We start from the raw sequence: 20,509 nt of genomic DNA, 5'->3' as shown, positions 1-20,509 counted from the left end.
CGGCGGCGCGGCCAAGGCGGCCAGGGCGTGGGGCTGAGCGGACGGTGCCCGCTGCGCCGGCTGCCCGGAACCGGAAGCACCGGAAGAGTGCCGCACGCCGTCGGGCTGCAGCGACGCGGGCCGCGGCGGGTAGGGCTGTGAGGCGAAAGGCAGCGACTGGGGCGGCTGGACGCTGCTGCTGGGGGTGTACTGGGGGTTGTACTGGATGATGGACGAGTGGTGGTGCTGTGGGGGCTGTGGGTCCTGCCGGTAGGGGTACTGCGCCGCGGCGCTGGTCTGGCTGGGCTGCGGCGCGGGGTGGTACTGCGAAGCGTGCGAAGCAGCCTGGAGTCGGGACGGCTGGGGCGGCGCGACCTGCTGATGCTGAGGGTGCAGGCTCGGCGGCGGGTAGGCCGCGCCGTGGGTGGCCGCGAGCGGCGCGTAGGTGGGCAGGGGTTGCTTGAAGGAGAAGGCGGGGTGGCTCGCCGGCGACTTGAGCTGGTAGGCGTCGTGGCGGTCGTGGCGGGGGTGCGAGTGCGGCTGGGGGGCGGCCATCTGCGGCAGGCTTTGGTGAGTCTGGGGAGTGTGAGGGCTGGGCTGCTGGGTCCGGTGCGGCTGGGGGGCCGCGGGGAGAACATGATGCTCCTGAGGCCGCTGCTGCCGCTGCGGCGCGGGAGAGTAGATGTGGTGCTCCTGGGTCCGGTGCGGCGCCACGGGCTGAATGTAGTGCTCCTGGGTCCGGTGGGGCGCCGGGGTGTGAACATGGTGTTGGGTACGGTGCGAGACCGTGGCGGAATGCACGTGGTGTTCTTGATGTTCTTGCGTCCGGTGCGGCGCCGCCGGCTGGGCGTAGAGCTCCTGCGTCCGGTGCGGCGCCGCGGGCACTAGATGATCCCTGTGCTGCACGCCGTGCTGCACGCCGTAGCCGCCCCACTCGGGCTGCTGCTGCTGGTCCTGAAGGCTCCGCCACTGCTCGTAGCCGCCGGGCGCACCTGCGGGCCCCGCCAGCTGCGCCGCCCCATGTCTGCCGCCCGCCTGGCCCGACTGGCCGGACTGCCCCGGGGGCTGCGGGGGCTGCGCTGTCTGGTGGGGCGGGTAGCCCGTGGCGTAGCCCGTGTGTGAGTACTCGCTGGAGTACATGTGGCCGGTCAAGGCAGCGGGGAGGCTCCACCGGGCCAGTCCGTGTTACACGCTCTGCGGACAGGCATGTCAGTTAGATAAACTTGAGCGACCCTGGCAAATTGTTGCGTCAGAAACGCTGCCGCAAACACTTACAGGTTTGAGACGTCCATGTTTCACCAGAAGTGAGCCTGAAATCAAAGCAGAGACAACAGGGCGTTAGAACAGCAACTTACGGAGTACACTGTGAGACAAAAGTGAGAGGTGGAGGCGAATAAAGCCTGCGTTGCGGTTGGTCGGGGCGCCGCTAGGCCCGGCAGGGAAGTCAGCGCTTGCGATACTCATTCATCGCCATCCATACGGAACGCGCTCATTCAATCCAATCTCCTCCCCCCCCCCCCCGAAAATGTCTCGGAATGTCGAGCATCCCCCGAGCGGCTCAGACGGCGAGCCAGACAACAGCGGCATTTGGCGCGCTTTCTCGACTCGGAGACTGTCGGAAGGCCTGTCGGAGAGACTCGGAGAGACTCGGGTCGGGGAGACGCGGCAACGCCGCCCATCTCTGCAGCCCGGCGGCTCGCTCGGTCGCTCGGTGCGGCGCGCGGCGCGAGGCGCGGCGAGGTGGGGGCAGGTGGGGGCTCAGCGCAGTGGCTCAGCTCCGAGACGACGGCCTGTCCCGTCCCGCCCGAGTTGCCCGAGTCCTGCCCTGCCTTCTCCCTTCTCCTGCCTTTGAATGACGCGACACGACGACGACCGTCGGCGACACGGCGACGGCTGCAGCGCGCCTTTCGCCCTTTCGGCTTCGACGGGCGTCTTCGGCACCGCTTCGGCACCGCTTCGGCCTTACGCGAATCGCGGGGCACGGAGCGCGCAACGGGAGCTCCTCACAGCGCGGCCCAGCTCAGCTGATTAGATGCAAGCAGGCTGCATCTGCACTTATTCGTCGCTCGCGCTGCACTGCAGTGCACTGCGCGCGGGGCGGGGCGGGGCGGGGCGGTCCCGCCACATGGTGATCGAGTGGATCTGATCTACTCGCCAGCGCCGCCAGCGCGCGAGCAGGGTCTAGGGCAGAGCGGCACTGCACGCCGGGGCCGTCAGGGTCACGCCGTCGAGGTGTCGTCGCGCTGCAGACTGATTCACAGAGTCGTTTTCGTCGCTCCGTCTCTCTCGCATTCACGGGGCGTCCCGTGTGGGTGCGAGAGAGACGGGGCGGCGAAAACGCCTCTCGGAATGAGTCTGCAGGCGCTGGTGGCGCTGGTGCAAGGCCTGCAGCAGTGCAGCGTAGGGCCCACATCGGCCCGTCTGGGGCCTGGGGCTGGGCCTGGGCCGTCCCGCCGCGCCCCGCCCGCGAAAACGGGTTCGGTTCACTTGCGCTGCCCAAAGCGGCCCGGAACTTGTCGACTTTCGGACCCGCCCAGGGAAAGTGAGCACGAGAATCGGAGCAGTGCGTGTGTGTCTGAGAGCGCGCCTACTGCGTGTGAGTGTGAGCGTGCGTCTGAGCGCGCCGACGAGGGCGCAAAGTACTAGGGGAGGGAAGCTGAACGCAAGGCTTCGCATGGACCTAGCCCAAAAACACGCAGGGGGCTGGAGGGAACGTGCTCAGAGGCACGAACGTGTTCAAAGGCACGCAAAGGCGAATATAATGAGGGCATGCAAATTTGATGCGTCCTAACTCGCTGTGCCGCCAGCAGACACCCAAGGTGCCGAACTCGGCCACACCCTGCCGAGCAGGCTGCCGCGCCGCAGATCCAAATCAGGCAAATCCCGGCTGACTGCAGACTGGCTGCGCTCTGTCTCTCTCGCACCCACACGGGACGCCCCTTGGGTGCGAGAGAGACAGAGCGACGACAGTCTGCTGGGCGCGCGGCGCGCAAGAAGCCGCTTTATTGCAGCAGCCACACCGCCAGAATACAGTCCGAATCCGACCCAGAAAAAGAAAGAAAACGAGAGACCACGCCGTTCGCACCGCGCACCGCACTAAACACACAAATCGCGCATGCGACGTTTTCGAATCCCCGGGCAAGTTAGCCTGCCTGCATGTGGGAATGTTGACGACCACGACAGGCCGGACAGCGCCGCTCGCTGCAAGCAGCCTCTGGCGGGGCGCTTGTGCAACTGGAGGTAGAGTACGCGGCGGCCGCGGCCATGCCGTGGCGTGTCGACGACAATCTCGACGCCGCGTGTCCCGCGTGTCCGGCGTCGACTCCTCGCCGAATCGAAGCCATTCGGCCATTCATGGAAACGGGGCCAGTGGCTCCGTCTCGCTCGCACCCGCACGCGCCGCGCCGTCGGTGCGACGGAGACAGACAGCGACGACGCCGCGGTGCGGGATCGCCTGAGAGATGTCGCGGCGGCGAGCGGGCGGTGCGCGGTGCGCGTTTTCGGGTGACTGACTCCAATACGCCGAGCACTGAGCAGCCCAGGCAGGCCGACGCGCGGGCGGCCTAAGTCAAAGTCATTGCCCCTGCCACGCGCTGCTCGCCACAGTACTCGCTGCGACGCCACGGCGACGCCGTCCCGTCCCGGCCAACGAGACCGCCGACGCGGTGCGTCCGACTCCTCGGATGGCGCGCCGCGGCTGACGCAAGCGTTCAATGAAAGTCACTGACAGGTGCGCGGCGCCCCGCCCCCCGACCCCGCCCCCGCGTGTGGCCACCGCGACGACAACGCGGTGCCCTGGCCGTGCCGCGCCGTGCCGCCAGCGAGCTTAAAGTTCCGCGACGTTGCCAAAGCAAGGCGCAATGGGAATGGTGCCTCACGGAGATAACGTCTTCGCCTTCGTCCAAGCCTCGTCCGCGTTGGTGACTGGGGCTGCGCCTCGGCGGCCCCGGGCAGGCCGTCCGGCCGGCCCGGCAGTCGCCAAAAAACGCGAGCGAAACGGCGCAGCCGCTCCCCTGGACGCTATAGCCGGCGGTTCCTAACGTGCCCGCTGCCTTCCGCCACTGTCCACCGTGCCCACGGTGACCACACTATCAGGATGAGGCTCTGCCAGCCCGGCCAGCCCCCGCCCCACCTACACCCGGCCGCGGCCCGCCAGCCATTCATGAGGAGGGGGACGCGACGCCGCGACCGCCGCGACGCGACGCCAGGCCATGGCCAGGCTACGCCGGGCGGACTATACCACTCCGTGGTCATGGCCTACTTACGGCCGGCATGGCCCCAATGTTGGAGCCTCGGCGCGGCGGCATGGCGGCGCGGAGCGCGGCGTGTTGCGGCGCTAGGCCCCCTGCCCCTACCAGGCCCCAGCCTGCCCCAGCCGGGCCCCGCGGCCCGCGCCCCGCCAGCCGCCAAGCCCAGCCAAGGCAACCGCGAGGCAGGTCGGGGCGGCGGGGCGGCCGCGGGGAGGACCGGCCCGCCTTGCCCCGGCACAGGTGACTGGGGGGCGGCGCCATGCGCAACTTAACGTAACTCAAACGAGTGATTGTCGCAACAAAGCGGGTGCTTGGCGCAAACAACGCGAGTGCTCGGTGCAGCAAAGCGAGTGTTTGACGCAACTAAGTAACAGACAGTCGAAATCCAAAAGCAATTTGCGCCAAAATTCGTTGGAATCCGTGGCAACCTTTGAGCCAACTCTGTGCTTCAGGGAGATGCATTTCATCCACGCGCGTTGGAGGCCCTGCACCGCCAGGCCCCGGCTAGCCCCGGCCAGGCCGCCCCCGCGCCGGGATTCCAGCGGGCCTCTCTCTCCCTCGCCCACAACAGGCGTCCCACGAGTGCGAGAGAGACAGAGCTCTGCTAGTGCAAGTCTGTGCAAGTCCAAGGCTGGCCCGAGGCTAGCGCCGCGCTGGACACTTCTCTGGACCGGCGAGCGGCCGGTGCTTATCAGCGGGCACACTGCGTAGCACTGCGTAGCGTGCAGGCCGGTCGCCTCGTCTCACTCGCACTCGCGGGGCGTCCGAGGGGTGCGAGAGAGACAGGGCGACGACAGCGCCGAGTTCGGAACGGCCCATCGATAACGGGCGTACCTCTCTCTCCGCACGGCTCGACGATGGCCCGACCGCGCCGCCGTCCTCGACGCCCTCGCCGCGGCCAGAAGCGAGACTTACACGTCATTTTGGGGACGTTTGAAACAGTGCAGCGACAGCCGACACGTTACTACCATAAAAGGCAGAGTGTTTAAAAATTAAACGCGAAGGCGAGCGCGCTTCGCCCGGCTTCGCCCATTTCGACGTCCACTTAAAAGTGCATACGATAATAAATGAGTCTGTAAAGCCCAGGCAGGCACTCCCAAAAAAAGGGAGAGGGGAAGGGTAGGCTCCCCATGTCGTGTCAATAGCGGTGAACGACCGCCACCCGCCCCGCCCCGCCCCGCCCCTCGGTCCGGGTGAGAAGTGGTGATAAGCCGACCGAAGCAAAGCGAAGCCAGCCTGGGCCCCTGGCATGCCCCTGGGGCCCGCCCCGCCCCGCCCTGTCGCTCCCACGACCAGCCACAACCGAAATAGTAATAAAGAAACCAGAAACCCCGTGGAACCGCGGCGAGCCAGTCTGTCTGCGACGTCTGCGACGCCGGCCGACCGGCCGTCCCCTCCTTCAACTTATTGTGGTGCTGGAGGCAGGGAGGAAGCCAGACTCGCACCTGTCCGCGCTCAACAACCACCTGGACCCGGTCCTGGGCCCGGTGCGTTGTGGACCCTGGACTGTCCTGGACCTCAGCAAGACCAAGGGCTCCGCTACAGTCACAGTGGACCACAGCAGGCGACGCATCTAAGCGACCCGCCCCGGTATGCAGTGCGAGAGAGACGGAGCGAAGACAGCTAGGCCAGGTGGAGGGCCCTATGATGCCCATTAGGGTCTCATTAGAACCTCGGCGTGATTGGGATTGGGACGCGATGCCTTCGGCGGCCCCTTGGGCGGCCCCGGCCCACGGCCCCGTCTGGGTCAAGGAGGATTCCGACGGATTCCGCACTGCGTCTCGTCTCGTCCGACTCGCACTTGAGCGGGGTCAGTCTGCAGTCCCAACAGGACCAGCCAAGGGTCTCAGCGGACCCGGACCGGAATCCCACACGGGCCCAACCAGAACCAGCCACAGCCAAGCGCGGCAGAACGGGCAGAACAATAGCGGTGCGGAGTGCGTAGCGCGTAGCCGCGGCGTAGCACTGCACCCGTTGCCCTGCTCGCACCGTGCCCGCCCTGCATGAGAACGAAAAGCAGCGAGACTCGTTCCGTCGCGGGCCGCTAAGGCCGCTAAGGCACCTCGAGGGCCTACACAGACTGATTCCGAGAGTCCTTCTCGTCGCTCTGTCTCTCTCGCACTCATGGGGCGTCCTTGATGGGTGCGAGAGAGAGAGACAGCGACGAAAACGACTCTCGGAATCAGTCTGCTGGCGCGCTGGCGCTTTGCTTCCTCCAGCGAGTCGCGGCAAAACGCCGCCGCCGCGTTGAGCTGAGCCCCGAGCCGAGGCCGTGCCTCCGTGCCGCGGTGAGGCAGGGCAGGGCGGGCAGGCCCCGCCGGAGTGGCTGGAGTGGCGCGGCGAGCGGCGAGGCAAGGCGGCCTGGAGAAATCTCTCCCCGTTCCCGTTGCTGCTTGCTGCCGCTGCTTTCCGCGCACCGCCCGAACCGCCGGCTCTGGACGTCTGGAGTCGACTGGAGTCCACGGCGGCGCCGCGGATGACGTAGGCATCGGCCGGGCCGAGCACCCCGTCGGCCCGCACGCCGGTACGGCCGGCACCCACACCAGCGTCGTCGTCCACGTCGTCGACATTGACGGCTGGTTATTTTTTCCCCGTCGTAGCCTTGGTCTTACACTTGCGTGGCGTGGCGGGGCCGGGACGGGGCGGGGCGGAGAGCGCCACGCCGCGCCACGCCCCAGAGCCCTTCGGGACTTCGGGGGGCACACCGCACACCGCGTCTGGCAGCTGTTGCTCGCGCTCGCCGCTCCGCGCCCTGCAGCCCGCGGCCCCCTCCGCGCGCTCCGCGGCCACCGCGATGACAGGCCAGGATGCTCACCAGGGTGCCGCCCTCGCAGGACGGCGACGAAGCGGTCCCAGCGCCCCGGCAGTGCGCTGGCGGGGCTGGCAGGGTTTGCGGGTAAATCCAAAGAAGTGCAGCGGGATCTTGATTGACGTCAGCCTGCTGCGCTGCTTCGCTGGTGCGCTCGGCTTTCACCTGTGACACTCCACTCGCGTCACTCGCTCACTTCACTTCACTTCACTGCACTTTGTCTCGCCCGGCACTGCGGCACTGTAGAGCTTGAATCACTTGTTGGCGTCGGCCAGGAACGACATCCACGTCCTGCCCTGGCTCGACACTGGCACCTAGTTGCACCACCGCCACGGGCTCTCGGCCTTCGGCGACACGAAGCACAAGGTAATCCTGGATGGTTGCAAAAGCAGCTCGCCGATCGAGGCTCGTGGCGGCCGCGAGGCGAAGAGGAGGCGCGGCAGAGCGACCGCAGCGGGGGCTTCCGAGCTTTCGCGTGTCGTATTTTCAAGTCGCGGCTTCGGCTTCGCGGTCGCGGACTAGATCGCGCTGCCGCGGAGCGCAGCGTTCACGCTCGCGCGTCCGGTCTCGGCGGGGACCTTAAGCTGACTGACTGCTGGCTGCCTGCCTGGCCGCCTCGAGCCTACACAGTGCTACACAGCATCAGGCAGCCCTGCCAGCCTTCAGGCGGCCAGCCAGCAGCCAGCCGGCGAGCCCCCGCTCAGCCAGCCGCCAGCCGCTGTGTGGAGTAGTGGGGGCAGAACCCCACCCCGCGGCACCGCGCACCGCGGCCCGTTCCGCCACCCCTCGCCTCGCCCCTCCCTCCCCCGCGCCGTGGCGCTGCTCTGTTGCTGCAGCGGCAGCGGAGCCTTCAGCTCAGACTCCGTCAGGTAGGTAAGGTACTGTAAGGTGCCCGTCCCGTCGCCGCCCAGTCCTACCCAGTCCCACCTCCAGACTCCAGGGAATGCAACAAGGCTTCCGCGTCGGAGGAATTAGAGCCCCAGCCATTCGGTTTCTCAATTTCGGCCGTTCCAGGATGACATGCCTGTATAGTGTGCCTCCACTCAGATTTTTGGGGAATGCGAGGTAATGAAAAAGAATTCATTGAGTTTTCTGCTTGCCATTTATTACATTTTGTTGCTAGTATCAGGTCATAGGACTGACAAATACGCATCCTTGGTGAAATCACAGAGGTCTGCTGAAATTTAATATGGTATGACATGTAACCTGAGGACTTGAATATAGTACTTATTCTCTAGAACAAACACAATTACGACAACAAGGTACAGTTGAATTTGTCATCTAAAATAGATTCAAGAAGAAGAGAAATTTTTGTAAATTAATATGCATGACAAATGCACAGTAATGCCACTAAACATCTACACAACTAAGTCTGTCAAGGTTTCAACATCTACATGGAAAAGAACACTTGACTTACACAATTAATTTAAAATGTTTTAAGTAAGGCAACTTAAGTGCCAAACAAAGTCTAGTGCACCTTTTTGTCGCATTTGTCAAAATTTGATACTATTGCATTATAACTTCCTTATTGCCTTTTCCCTCTCTGTACTTTATCATACTGACTTAGCATCTTTCTGCTTGTAAGCAGATGCAGCAAGTAGACTAATTATCTTAATTAAGAAAGAGGCTGACCTTTTACCTCTAATGTAAACAGTTCATAAGTTGTATTTTTTTTTTTTGTTCTTTTTTCTTTTGAATATTTCTTTACAATTGAAGTATTTTTTTTTTTTTAATAATTTTGAGTCACCCAAACAGACTGCATGTGAAGCTAATAGCTTTGCAGCAGAAGTGATAGCCCAGAATGCAATGACATGAGAGGGATTACAAGTTATATAAAATTTACGCCATCAACATGGCAAATTTTTCACCCATTTACTTACAAGATGACATAATTTCAATCACAGCAACATTTTTTAATTATTTTTTTTTTACATTTTCATATCCTAGAAACTCTTAAGAAAAGGATAATCCTAAGGAAAGAGAAAATTAGAAATGGCCCATCTCTGCGATAGCTGCTGCGGCGGCAGCTGTTTCTATCTCATCCACAGAACGAGGACCCACCACCTTAGGGGACGAATTCTTTGAAGTTTTACTTTTAGATATCTTTGAAGAAACTGCTTTACCCACAGAGGAAACCTTAGTAGCAACCTTCTGGTTTGAGGGATTAGCAAGGGCAGTTTTTTTAACAGATGGTGTGTGGACAGTTTCTTCCAGGGGAGACCCTGGAAGCACTAAGGACACAATGGGAATCTTTTTAGGGGACAGCAAGAGCGAAGATTTTGCAGAGACAGAATTTTTAGGAACAATCTTTGTCTCAGGGGGAACCTTGGCAGAAATTTTCTTATTGATGGAAGATGCTTTGGATAAAGCTTTCCCATGAGTAGGAGTGGCCTTCCCAGCTAAGCTAGCTGCGAGGGCCAATTTTCCACCTGCAACAGGCTTTGATGTGGCTTTGACATTCTCTGTAGTACTTTTTCCAGGAGTGGCTTTTGCAACAGTGGAAGATTTAGGGCTGTTCTTCCCATGTGCAGATGGCTTAGTACTGGCTTTCCCTTGGGATGGTGCAGCACGTAAGTCTTTTTCTAGAAGTGAGAGCACTAGAGAAGATTTGCCATGGTTGGAAGTCACAGGAGAAGCCTTGCCCTCGCCCGATGCTCCAGTTTCCACAGAGGTGGGAGACTCGAGACTGGACCCATTGGGAGAAACAGCTCCAGGAGGAGTGGTTGAAGGGGACGAAGTTTTGGAATCTTCGACTTCTGAGGTGGCTGTTTCAGAGGATGGTGGTGGTGAAGAGTCCTTCTTCTTTTTCTTCTTTTTAGAGGGCCGATTTCCTTTCTCTCCCGTAGGGCTATCCCTACGGGAGGCCTTATGCTAGTTTTTTCTTCTTCTTTTCATAGATGATGAGCACTGTGGACAGTACCATTTTCCCTTGGGCGGTGCAGTGATATTGACACAAGCGTAGTGGAACCATTCAAATGGACACTGCAAGAAATAACAAAAAATAAAGGGTAAAAATCTAGACAAACAAATCACACATCAACTTTTTTTTAGAAAATCCTTACATCTTCATTGTCGCAAGCCACCATATCACCATACGAGACTTGATTACAAAGACAATATCGTGGTTCATTTGGATCGTAAGTCCAGTCTGGGTTGTCTCCATCGCCAAGTCCGTCGCCATTGGGGTCCATCAGTCCATCATCTCCTGCATCCCCAGCTAAGGGAAGCAGGTCATTGGACAGACTGGCTGAGGAAGACCCCTGCTGACTTGATAATGATGATCCCAAGCCTGAGGAGCTTGATGACAGTGCATGAGAGTTAGAAGCATTGGATTTCCTGGAACAAAAATTGGGGAAGTTACTACCAGAAGTTTATATGCTTAGCAGATCAAGAATGGTCTCAACTCACTTTTTCTTCTTAGGGATGTCATGTATTGCAGCCAGAGCAGTCTGGGCAGCTCCAGCAATTTCACGACCAATTGCAAAATCATGGGAATGCGACCCCCCAATGGCCTCATATGATGCTTTGAGACTTGCTGTGCGACGACCTTGCTGCATCTACAAATGAAAAGGCAAATGATGATGATTGTGTTGATCAAAATGTCAAAGTTAACACCTAAGCTATGGTTAGGAAAAGTATTTAAAAATTGACATGACAAAAAAAAATTAAACTGACAGTTTTTTTTTGTTAAAATTTGAAAACTTTGTGGTAAATGTAACATGTATTATTTATGAACATTTTCTCTTGATGTCAAGAATTTTCAAGGTAAGCAAATAATTTTGATGATGTAAAGAAAGAATGTAAATTTTCATGCGAGAATAAATAAAGCATTTCATGAAGCTACTAACAACATTAAGCTTTCTACACCTATTTTGAAAGCAAGCTCATCTATGATTGGGATTAAAAGCTGTTTTGATAGCATCTGGGGTTTGAAAGAGAAGCGGTTGATTAAAATACCCAAGCTGGCAAAGTACCAAAATTACATGTTTCAGAGAAGTTGGAGTGAAGAAAACAGAAGTGATCAATAATGAACCGAAAATAAACTAACACATTTTCAGGCAAGCACACAAACTCACAAAGCTGCACACACGTAACAGGCTATAAAAAGAAAAGCCTACAATAGTTTGTGTAAAAGCTACAGACCATACATGCGCTGCATATTTACCTCCTTGGTATCTCCTTGGGCACTCCTCTCAATCTGCCATACCAAAATAAATTTTATGTATTCAGAAAAATTACCTTTTTTTAAAAAGAATTTTTGGGCTTTATCTTTTAAACAATGTAGGGGATTGAAGTAATAATAGAGCAAAAAGAGAAAGAAAGAACCCACACACACACACCCACACTCAAAAAAAAAAAAAAAAAAAAAAAAAACAACACACACATTCACACTCTTCCTTAAATAACCGCTCATTAACCTTCTTCCACCAGAAAAGCAGTTACGATACAGAAGTGGAAAAATTCTGATCTGCATAAATGCTACATGAAAGAGGCCACAAAGTCATACCTTCACCCAACACAAGCCTCTACCGTGCAATTTTAAAATTGAAAGATTATTTATGAACAGTCATTGAGTGCCAAAGGCAACATTTGCGAAGTTGTTTTTTTTTACCAAGGTTTGTCCTTTCTTATAACAAGCAGGACAGAAATTGTGTTCTCCACACGCTACCTTTGGCTCAACACACCAAAAAAATATAAAAAATCTGTTTAGCTTCTTATTTTAAAAATAGGTGGGCTTTCCAGAGCACACGCTGCCACCCAAAAGAATAATTGAAAACCAATCAGCCGACATGACAACCTTGACAAGCCAGCCAGCCATCAAACCAAACCAATGCATTGACAGACAGAGACAGACATACGAAAGGCGCAGCATCAGCGCGCAGCCGCAGCGTTAGTGGGGTGCTCTCCCTCTCTCTCCCTCTCACCTGCTGCGTGGCGGCGATGGCCTGGGACGCGGCGGCCGCGATGGCGGTTCCGCCGGCACCCATGTGTCCGAGGCCGTAGGGGACGCCGTGGGCGTCCTGGAGGCGGTCCTGGAGGCGGTCCTGGTGCCGGTCCTGGTGCCGGTCGGGCAGACGGTCCTGGTGCCGGTCCTGGTGCCGCGACCCAGAGCTGGTGGAGGTGGCCGGCGAGGCGCCGCCGTGGCCGAGGCCGTGCTGCTGCGCCGCCATGGCCGCGGCCCTCGCGCTGGTCACGTCGCGCTCCAGGACGCCGTGGCCGAGGCCGTGCAGCTGCTGCGCGTGCTGGTGGCTCTGAGCAAAGTGGCCGCCGCCGCCGCGTTCTCGGTCGCGGTCCCTGCTGGGGTCTCGCGACCGGTCGCGGTCCTTGTGGGCCATGCCGGCGCTCAGGCCGTACGTGTGGCCGCCCTGCGCCTGGGCCTGCATCGTGGCCTGCGACTCGCGGTACGCGCTGTGGTCCCTCTCGCGGTGCGCGACCTGGGCGTGGCCCTGGCCGTGGCCGTGGTCGCGGTGGACGAGGTGGCCATGGTCGCGGTGCACGCTGTGGTCTCGGTGGTGACCGTCGCGGCCCTCGCGACTCTCTCGGTGCGCGTGCCCGTCTCGGTGGCTGGCATGGCCGGCGTGGCCGTCGCGATGCCCGGCGTGGCCCTCGCGATGCCCGGCGTCGCGGTGGCCGCCGTGACTGTCCCGGTGGACGCCGAGGCCGTCGCGGTGCCCGGCGTGGCCGTCTCGGTGCGCGTGGTGAGCGTGGCTGTCACGGTGGGCGTGGTTGGAGTGGCTCTCGCGGTGGCCTTGGCCGTGATGGTCCCGGTGGCCGTGCTGGAGCGAGCTGTGACTAGAACTCCTGCTGTCCGACGACCCGCCAACCCCGACACTCCCCACAGCGCTGGAGTCGCGACGTTTTTCTGAAAAAGATAACGGCAGTGTAAGGTCAGGGTTGCCTCGCCTCAAAACTGTTGGCGTGTATTCGCGCAGCGCGCAGCACATACTCTGTTTCCCATGTGTGTTTGACGCTCTAGATCCAAAAGAATAGCGGTTTTCTTTCTCTCGACTGCTGGGTGGCGGAGCATCAAGCTCTAGAGATCCTGCCAGAACAGAAAAAAGTAAGAAAGATCAGTCACCAAAATAAACCAGGAAGCAAAATGCGTAAACAAAAAAAAAAAGAAAAATTAGTAACAAACTTTTTTCTAGAACTTCAGTAATTCCAGCATTGTCCGCTTCAAGCTCAATTTTAAATTTGAAGAGCTCAGCATCAAGACGTCTTAAATACCGATCAACCAGCTCATACATTTGGCTTGCTAATTGTACTTTTTCATCTGTAATAAAATAGGAGGTTGTCAGTTATTGTTATCCTGAAAATTTTCAGACAGTTGCTGAGTTGTAAGAAAAAAATTACCTGCATCCTCTAAAGTTTTGTAATATTCTTTACGAATACAATCATTTTCAGCATCTCTTTCGAGCTTTGGGAGCCTTTTAGCGTTGGCAAAAAAGCCTTTCACCTTCTTTTCCAGTCCATCTATAGAATCTGTATGAGTGGACAGAAATGATTAAAAACACCTGGATTTATTGATAAAAGACCAAATGAATGTTCATTGCCTCAACTTACTTTGAACACCTAAATCCATTTCACGCATGTCTGTGAAACGATCTCGTAACTCCTGTGGGAGATGCTCTATCACTGAAATAAAATAACATAATTGTATGTTAGAGAATTATAAGATAGGTTATTAACAACATACCAGCACGCAAAAATTAGTGAAACCAATAAAAAACAGAAACAAAAATGGAGTTTCATAGAAGAAGCTGTGCAAATGTTGTGGTAAAAATAATTTTTAAAAAAAAGTCAAACACAAAAAAAAAGTTTTGAAAAATAATGTTGATGATACTATGTGTATTCCAAGGAAAAAAAATACCGCATTGACAATAATTTTTACAATCAGGCACAATGTTTAGTTAAAATGAGTATCAAAACATTTTTTTGCCTTATAAACATCAACTTAACCTCACTACTATCCATTAAAACCAACTTACTCTCAAGATAGTCTTCTAGGTACAACATATTGAGGAAGGATCTACTTAAAAACTCAGTGAAATATATTACAAAATTTGCAAATTTCTAAAATTCTACACCATAATGGCACAAAACATCAATGAAGATATGTAAGCACTGTTTTTGTAGCCTAAACCCCCTGAAAAGTGGGCAAATTGCACGACACAGTGTATGAGAATTTCAGAGTGTAAGTTTCAGAACCATTTGCATCTTTACTACATCGCGGTACATCCGCTGAATCATTAGATTCGGTATGCCGATGAAACACCTCATTCTCACCGAAAACTAGAAAAATCTAATTTATCTTGAAAACACGAAGTAGTCCCTTAAAGGTCGCTATCATCGCCTGTTATCGTGCATCAGCTCGGAGAATTTCTCATCTCTTAACGTTGGCTCCAGCGGCAGCTTCCCACCGAATGACGTCAGTGGACGTCGATCCAGCTGTTGCGTGGGCGCTCCGACTCCGACAGGACAGGACGACCTCCCTTCCCTGCAGGATTCGGGAACAACCATCATGACGACGACCGTGGACAGCATCCTCAACTTTGACCCCAAATCGGAGGACAACTTCTACACGATCCTGGGCTGCCATGAGGATTCCACGGTGGGTTGCTTTGGCCGTGGATGTGGCAACCTATCTCTAGTCAGTGCTGGAGAATTCCCCAAGGCCATGGGTGCTGTCATTCATTGATTCATTCTGGTGTCCTGTTCATTCAGCCGGAGCAGATCAATGTAGAGTACAAGGTGCGGGCTCTACTCTACCACCCAGACAAAAACGCTGGCAACAAAGAAGCAGAAGCCAAGTTTCAGCAGCTCCAGGTTTCTACCACTTCATTTAATCAGATGCCTGCAATACTTTGCATTTTCTGATAGCTCGGTGTTGTTGCTTTAGATGGCAAAGGAGACTCTTCTAGACCCAGAAAAGCGGAGCAACTACGACAAATGGCGCAATTGCGGAATGGCAGTAAGTTACCAGCAGTGGCTTGGAGTCAAGGAGCATGTTCATCAGGTAAAATAAATTTCTTTGAAAGACCTCTTAATCAAAAGTAGTTTTAAACCAAGCAACAATTTAAAATTTTAATTTTTCCAGTCCATGCATTGGTCAACGTTGAAAACAAAGGACAGGATGCTGCCTGGGAATTCCTCTGGAGCGTCAGGCACCAAGGCAGCCGATCAGGCAGCCCACCAGGCAGCACGCAGGGCCTCTGAAGGAGGCGCCAACATCCAATGGGGACCCAAAGGTTCCTTGCAGTGGAACTCAAAGCCCCCAAATGATGTTGTCAGCAAGTTCCGTAATTATGAGATTTAAAAACAACGAGGAGAGTTCAAATAGCACCTGCAATGAGCTTTACCCCTCCCTCTTTCCATTGCTGAGCTGCGAGTGACATTCAAAGCATTGAACCAAGTTGATTCCATTTTCTTCTTCATGTATAAGCTAGAGGTTTGTTGCCCGTTTGAAAAGCAATTTGTGTTTTCCTGTTTCAACATCTTTCTCCTTATTTCAGATTAATATTTTGAAAACCTGTGATAACTGTGTGCCCCTTTCATGGTTAATAGTTCAAAGTTTATTTTGGGTGGCCACTTTGTTAATATCATCAATGATCTGCAGTACTGTGATATTGGGAGCATTTTCTCTTTTTATGATTTATTTTACTGCTCATTTGCCCATTTAGGTGAATATTCCTGAAGTTATAAGTGTATGACGCTAGTTGTAAGTGACCTTTCCTGAAGTACCTGGTATTTTAATTTCTTGGTGTTAGCAAATATCATGAATGCTATTTTAATTGAATTAGACTGTGCAAGCTAACCCTGCTTAAGTTGTGAAATGTGTGACAAGAAAAGAAATAAATGTGTTAAGTGTTAAATCTACTTTCTGAGACCATAAGAGTCATGACATTGGTCAGTTAGCAGCGAACACATTCTAACTCTAATAATCGCGGAAGTAGCAGCACACGTGAAAGTGCTCAAAACAAACCATTGTAACTTCAGATTATCGCCACCCTTTATTTCCATTCAAAATATAAACTAGGACACGCATAATGAGCAAAGTATGAAATCACATTAACATTGGAAACATAAAATGAAAGTGCCCTAGTTTACCTGTACTACCCAAACTCTTGGGGAATACCCAGATTACAATTTACCAGTACTTCAATACGAATTGTGGTACTTTGTATATAAATATTGCTCATGACATGTACACTGACTGAAAAATTCAGATCAGACATTTAAACATTCTAGTGCCAAAACGCATCAAAATCAAGGCTAGCATCTCAAGTAGAAAAAATTGATAAAAGGCATGTGTCAATATTTCACATTACAGTTAATATTTGATGATGTATTGAGAGAATCTAATGAAGTAATTTTGTTATAATAACCATAGTTCAGAGTTAAAGGCACATTCAAAATAAGCTTTACACCTAGGCATCAGGCACTCAAAGAGAAAGACTAATAAGTATGGTCAAGACAATACATCACCCATACATCACTTATTGTGAGGGATTGACAGGATTCAGCACAATACATTTCACTTGTGTCTAGCATTTATTAGGTCACAGTCCTTGGTCAAGCCATTGTTTATTTGTACTTCCATAATTTTATATTTTTTTAAAAAGAAATCCGTTTCAAAATAATTCAGCTGCAAGGAGCTGATAACAATAATGGAGTTGCAGTTTAAGTCAGTAAGTTCTATTCACCCACCTTTGCCTTAGATTAGCTTATTTGTCAGTCCAGCACAATCTCATTGACAATGTTCCCAGACAAATCAAAGTATATTTACTTAGCTACCAGAACTAGCACAGTAGTAAAAAAGAAAAATTTAAAACAAAAGCTATCTAGGAATTAAAAACCCACATAAATATACGGCAACTCTGTCCTGGCAACATTTTCAATAATACTTCCAAAGTTGAAACAACTGGAAACAAATGTGAGATCTCTCATTAAATAAGCCGAGAGTTTAGCAAAATTTGAATTGGCAAGGACCTCCAACGACAGTCACAATGACTCCAAAGCCACCCCTGTTCTTATATGCTCACGATTAGAACAATGATGTCACCTATTTATCGAGAGCAGTGTTGGTTTTGATGGCAATCACACACTCTTCACCGCAGGACTTCAGGACTGTGCACTGTAACAGAAAAAAAAATAAGTTAGATGGTGAACCACCTCTAAAAAGCAAAGAATGGCAAGTGAAATACAGAGAAAGAACTTACCAGAAGTTCCTTGCCGGCATCGTATTCAGCTCTCAGCTGAGTACCCAAGTCACCATCGGGGATCTTCAAATCTTCTCTAAGGTCACCGCTGTCACCCATCAAGCAGAGGTACCCGTCATCAGAAATGTCTGTCAACTGAACACACAAACAATTAGCATAATCACCAAGAGACAATGAAAGCCCCATGAACAATTGACAACATAATAGTAACCTGATAATCTTCACGTTTGACGTGGGGAACATCCATGTTGTGGGTAGAGGGGCAAATATCTTCATACTTCTTGCCAGAGAAAATATCAATACCGACCATGTGAACTTTAGCGTGACCGTGCTTGCCTGTCTTGGAGGTCGACATTTCAACAATTTTGCATGGACGAGACTGGAAAATAAGGAAGAAATTAAAATCTGCGCATGAAAAAAAAAACCAGAGCAATGTAAAACATGAATGAAAAACATACCTTCAACATGACGAAACCGTTCTTCCGCAGGGCGGAACATTGCATCGGGAAGGTAGCTGAGGCACCAGAGTCGCCAGTCTCGAAATGAGTGTCTTCAATTTCTGCCATTTTTGGTTCTGTGGTTGTGCTTCGGTTCCTGAACTAGTCTGCAACAAGCCAACAAAATTTTACTTTAAAGAGAGATAACAATAAAAGGACGAACATAACCTCTAATAGAAAGAGAATGAGATGTTGATTTAAAAGTGAGAACAGCACAGACGCCAAGTGAAGGGACCAGACCGAAACAGGGTGAAGGAAAGCGGGCAGAGTGTCTCGTCCTACAAGAGGACGACCGGGACTACGTCCTACGCGATAGCACTGAACGAGCGTGGGCCATACACAACCTGGCAAAAAAAGGCTTAGACCACCGTGGCAGCAAACACGGCCCGCACTGCACCTTATCACAGTGTACCCGGCCGCTAAGCCAGGAAGGGCCTTAAACGGACAGCCCCCTAGATTGCAGACCACTTGAGCCGCAGAAAATAAATAAATACACGTACATGCCCTGTCACCCTTTACCAGCAAAGCACAGCGGAAAAGGGGCTACCCTAACCTTCCTCGGGGTGCGGCGGTGCGGCAACGTCCCCGCGGGCCGCAACAGACCCCCCATTGACCCAGGCAAACACATGGGACACTTTGGCAACGCACGGTGCCGAATTTCAACGGGCGGATTCGCCAATGTGAACATTTGCCCAACTTTCTTCCCGAATCGGTGCCACATGGCGGTGATGGTACAGTCTGCACCGCCCAGCCTCGGCACACTTGGCGCTTGGCGTTCTCGTCACTTGGAGAGCCGCGCCACCGGATTTGACAGAGAAGCACCGCACAGCAACAAATCCCTCCCCTCACCGAACACTATTCCAGCGCGGAATGCACTTGCGCCTCGGCTCAAACCACACACGGCTGGCGGGAAACAGGCTTTGCTTTCACTAGGCTGCGGTAGGGCCGCCTTACTTGCGTCAAATGCACCGGTTTACACCTATTGCTAGAGCCCGGTAGACATCCGACCGCCGCGGGGACTAAATTCGCGTAGCTTGTATCTTCACAGAGCAGAATATCACCTCCAATTCAGCAAAACACCGTAAAGTACCGATGAAATACGTGAACAAAAGACCACGGAGGTACTCACATGTGCCCGACGAGCGGATCTCTCGACTAGAAGGTCTTCAACAGCAGGGTGACCACGTTACACAGCAGCGTCTCGTCTCCGCTCCGCGTGGCGACCTCTAGGTGCGTTCGTGCGAAGCGAAAGCGAATGAATGAGGGGAACGTTTGGCTTCGTCGGGCAGGCGGTGGCGCGGTCACCTGTCCGTGGCGGCAAGTTCGAAAGGGGTCGCGGGCCGAACAAACAAGTTTTTCGTTGTTTTGTTTCGGGTTTGTGCAGGTGAACAACCAGATCTGTCAAACGTGGTTCGTGGTATGTGTTTGTACCTACGCATTACTCATTGTTAAATGGATTTCCGGGATTAAAAAAAAGGACACCAGTGTATGTAAACTTTCTTCCTTTTTTTGGTAAAAAAAAACAACAAAACAAGACAATCAAGTTTGCTTTGATGACACAAGGCCCCTCCTAGCTCCTAATCCACAGACACATTCATCACAAAACACAGAATTATTTAACAAAATAGTTTAGTGATCTGACAATTTCCTCGACTAGTTCATAAACTGCAATGCAACACACCAGTTGAAATTTAAGTCATAGCTCTGGTGCAATATTGTTCATCCAGCTATAGGTGGCATTTTTCAATTATATGAGGTATCATTAAACCAAATCAATTTGGAAGTTCCAGCCACAGTGTGTTGCTGACAAAACATAACAGTAGATATATACATTACTTCTTGTCAACTAAGTCCAAATAATCCTTGCCCAAAATCAGTAGTCCGATGCTTGTTGCAACTCCAGTCGCAGTGTGGACAACACAGTTATCAGGCAGATAATATCTTAAGATGGACCAGATTAGGATAGAGCTCAAACTCAACATACTGGCTCCGTATATGCTGCAAATAAATTGTGAACTTAAAACACGTGAAGATTTAACATTTAAGGTAAACCATAAGTGGATTTTCAACAGATAAATCTGTAACCTCTAGGCACTTACCAATAAGTAATCCTCATCTGATTAGAGAGTTTTTCAAGATGAGGGCGCTTATAAATGTAAAGTGCAGTGCCAGCGATAGATGTAAGAAGCAATCCGTTGGTAATGTCCCTTGTAGGAAAGAGCCTGAAATGAGATACGAAAATAACACAATAGACCAAATTGAGGATTTGTCATTGAAAAGTAAACACAGAATCTTCGTTCAGAAACTGCAGCAATCCATGGATGTTAGGTTAGAGGTCACTTGACAAGGGCTAACCTTCTCAACATATTCGGGTTGGACAGGCTGATAGACAGAGTTGTGTAGCTCGCCGCTCCAGCCATGGGGGCATAGTGGTACAACAGATTCTCCTGGGTCAGGGGCTTGATGGAGATGCCCCCGAGGAGGCCCTGGAGGCCCTTCGGTTTGCCTGGAGCTGCCATTTCACGAGACTTCACCACTTAGGCGTCAAAGTTTTTGATCAGATTTCGTCTGTTCCGGATGACACCTTAAAGACGACATCCGGTTTTCGGTCGTCACTTGTTTTTGATGCACAGTGCACCAACCTTTGAGAAACGGAACTGCACGATAGCGTCCGTAAATTGAGAACACCGCGGAGAGAAAGAAGTGTGCCTTAACTTTGAAATTGAAGAAAATTAATTTCGATCCCACGTCAAA

The 20,509-nt window shown here is 52.9% G+C and overlaps 4 protein-coding genes across 6 annotated transcripts; 1 reads left to right on the top strand and 3 right to left on the bottom strand.

The window, feature by feature from the left end:
* Positions 1-9,878: 9,878 nt before the first annotated feature.
* On the bottom strand, positions 9,879-14,303 carry LOC117647429 (inhibitor of growth protein 3-like). Its single transcript, XM_034389167.1, has 11 exons — positions 14,028-14,303; positions 13,603-13,674; positions 13,393-13,521; positions 13,178-13,312; positions 12,986-13,081; positions 12,234-12,901; positions 11,964-12,173; positions 11,204-11,236; positions 10,447-10,595; positions 10,101-10,374; positions 9,879-10,020 (listed from the first exon to the last, which is right to left on the bottom strand). Exons 1-11 carry the CDS (start codon positions 14,053-14,055, stop codon positions 9,910-9,912), a joined length of 1,905 nt encoding a protein of 634 aa, XP_034245058.1. The 5' UTR covers positions 14,056-14,303; the 3' UTR covers positions 9,879-9,909.
* A 66-nt stretch (positions 14,304-14,369) lies between these two features.
* LOC117647586 (J domain-containing protein) lies at positions 14,370-15,911 on the top strand. The gene is made up of 4 exons (XM_034389414.1): positions 14,370-14,650; positions 14,764-14,865; positions 14,939-15,055; positions 15,137-15,911. Exons 1-4 carry the CDS (start codon positions 14,561-14,563, stop codon positions 15,353-15,355), a joined length of 528 nt encoding a protein of 175 aa, XP_034245305.1. The 5' UTR covers positions 14,370-14,560; the 3' UTR covers positions 15,356-15,911.
* A 660-nt stretch (positions 15,912-16,571) lies between these two features.
* Positions 16,572-19,039, bottom strand: LOC117647587 (eukaryotic translation initiation factor 5A). 3 transcript variants are annotated; one of them, XM_034389415.1, is made up of 5 exons: positions 18,885-19,039; positions 17,717-17,862; positions 17,470-17,637; positions 17,259-17,393; positions 16,572-17,173 (listed from the first exon to the last, which is right to left on the bottom strand). In XM_034389415.1, the coding sequence occupies exons 2-5, from the start codon at positions 17,822-17,824 to the stop codon at positions 17,102-17,104; spliced, it is 483 nt and encodes a 160-aa protein (XP_034245306.1). In that variant the 5' UTR covers positions 17,825-17,862; positions 18,885-19,039; the 3' UTR covers positions 16,572-17,101. The 3 variants fall into 3 exon arrangements, with proteins under 3 accessions (XP_034245306.1, XP_034245307.1, XP_034245308.1); XM_034389416.1 differs by having other exon boundaries at positions 18,817-18,910; XM_034389417.1 differs by lacking the exon at positions 18,885-19,039 and adding an exon at positions 18,605-18,627.
* Positions 19,040-19,240: 201 nt separating this feature from the next.
* Positions 19,241-20,359, bottom strand: LOC117647588. Its single transcript, XM_034389418.1, has 3 exons — positions 20,111-20,359; positions 19,855-19,977; positions 19,241-19,753 (listed from the first exon to the last, which is right to left on the bottom strand). Exons 1-3 carry the CDS (start codon positions 20,272-20,274, stop codon positions 19,588-19,590), a joined length of 453 nt encoding a protein of 150 aa, XP_034245309.1. The 5' UTR covers positions 20,275-20,359; the 3' UTR covers positions 19,241-19,587.
* Positions 20,360-20,509: the final 150 nt, after the last annotated feature.

This window comes from Thrips palmi, unplaced genomic scaffold (genome assembly GCF_012932325.1).
Source record: "Thrips palmi isolate BJ-2018 unplaced genomic scaffold, TpBJ-2018v1 HiC_scaffold_2, whole genome shotgun sequence".
Lineage (NCBI taxonomy): Eukaryota > Metazoa > Arthropoda > Insecta > Thysanoptera > Thripidae > Thrips > Thrips palmi.
This window is presented reverse-complemented; position numbering and strand designations above follow the sequence as displayed.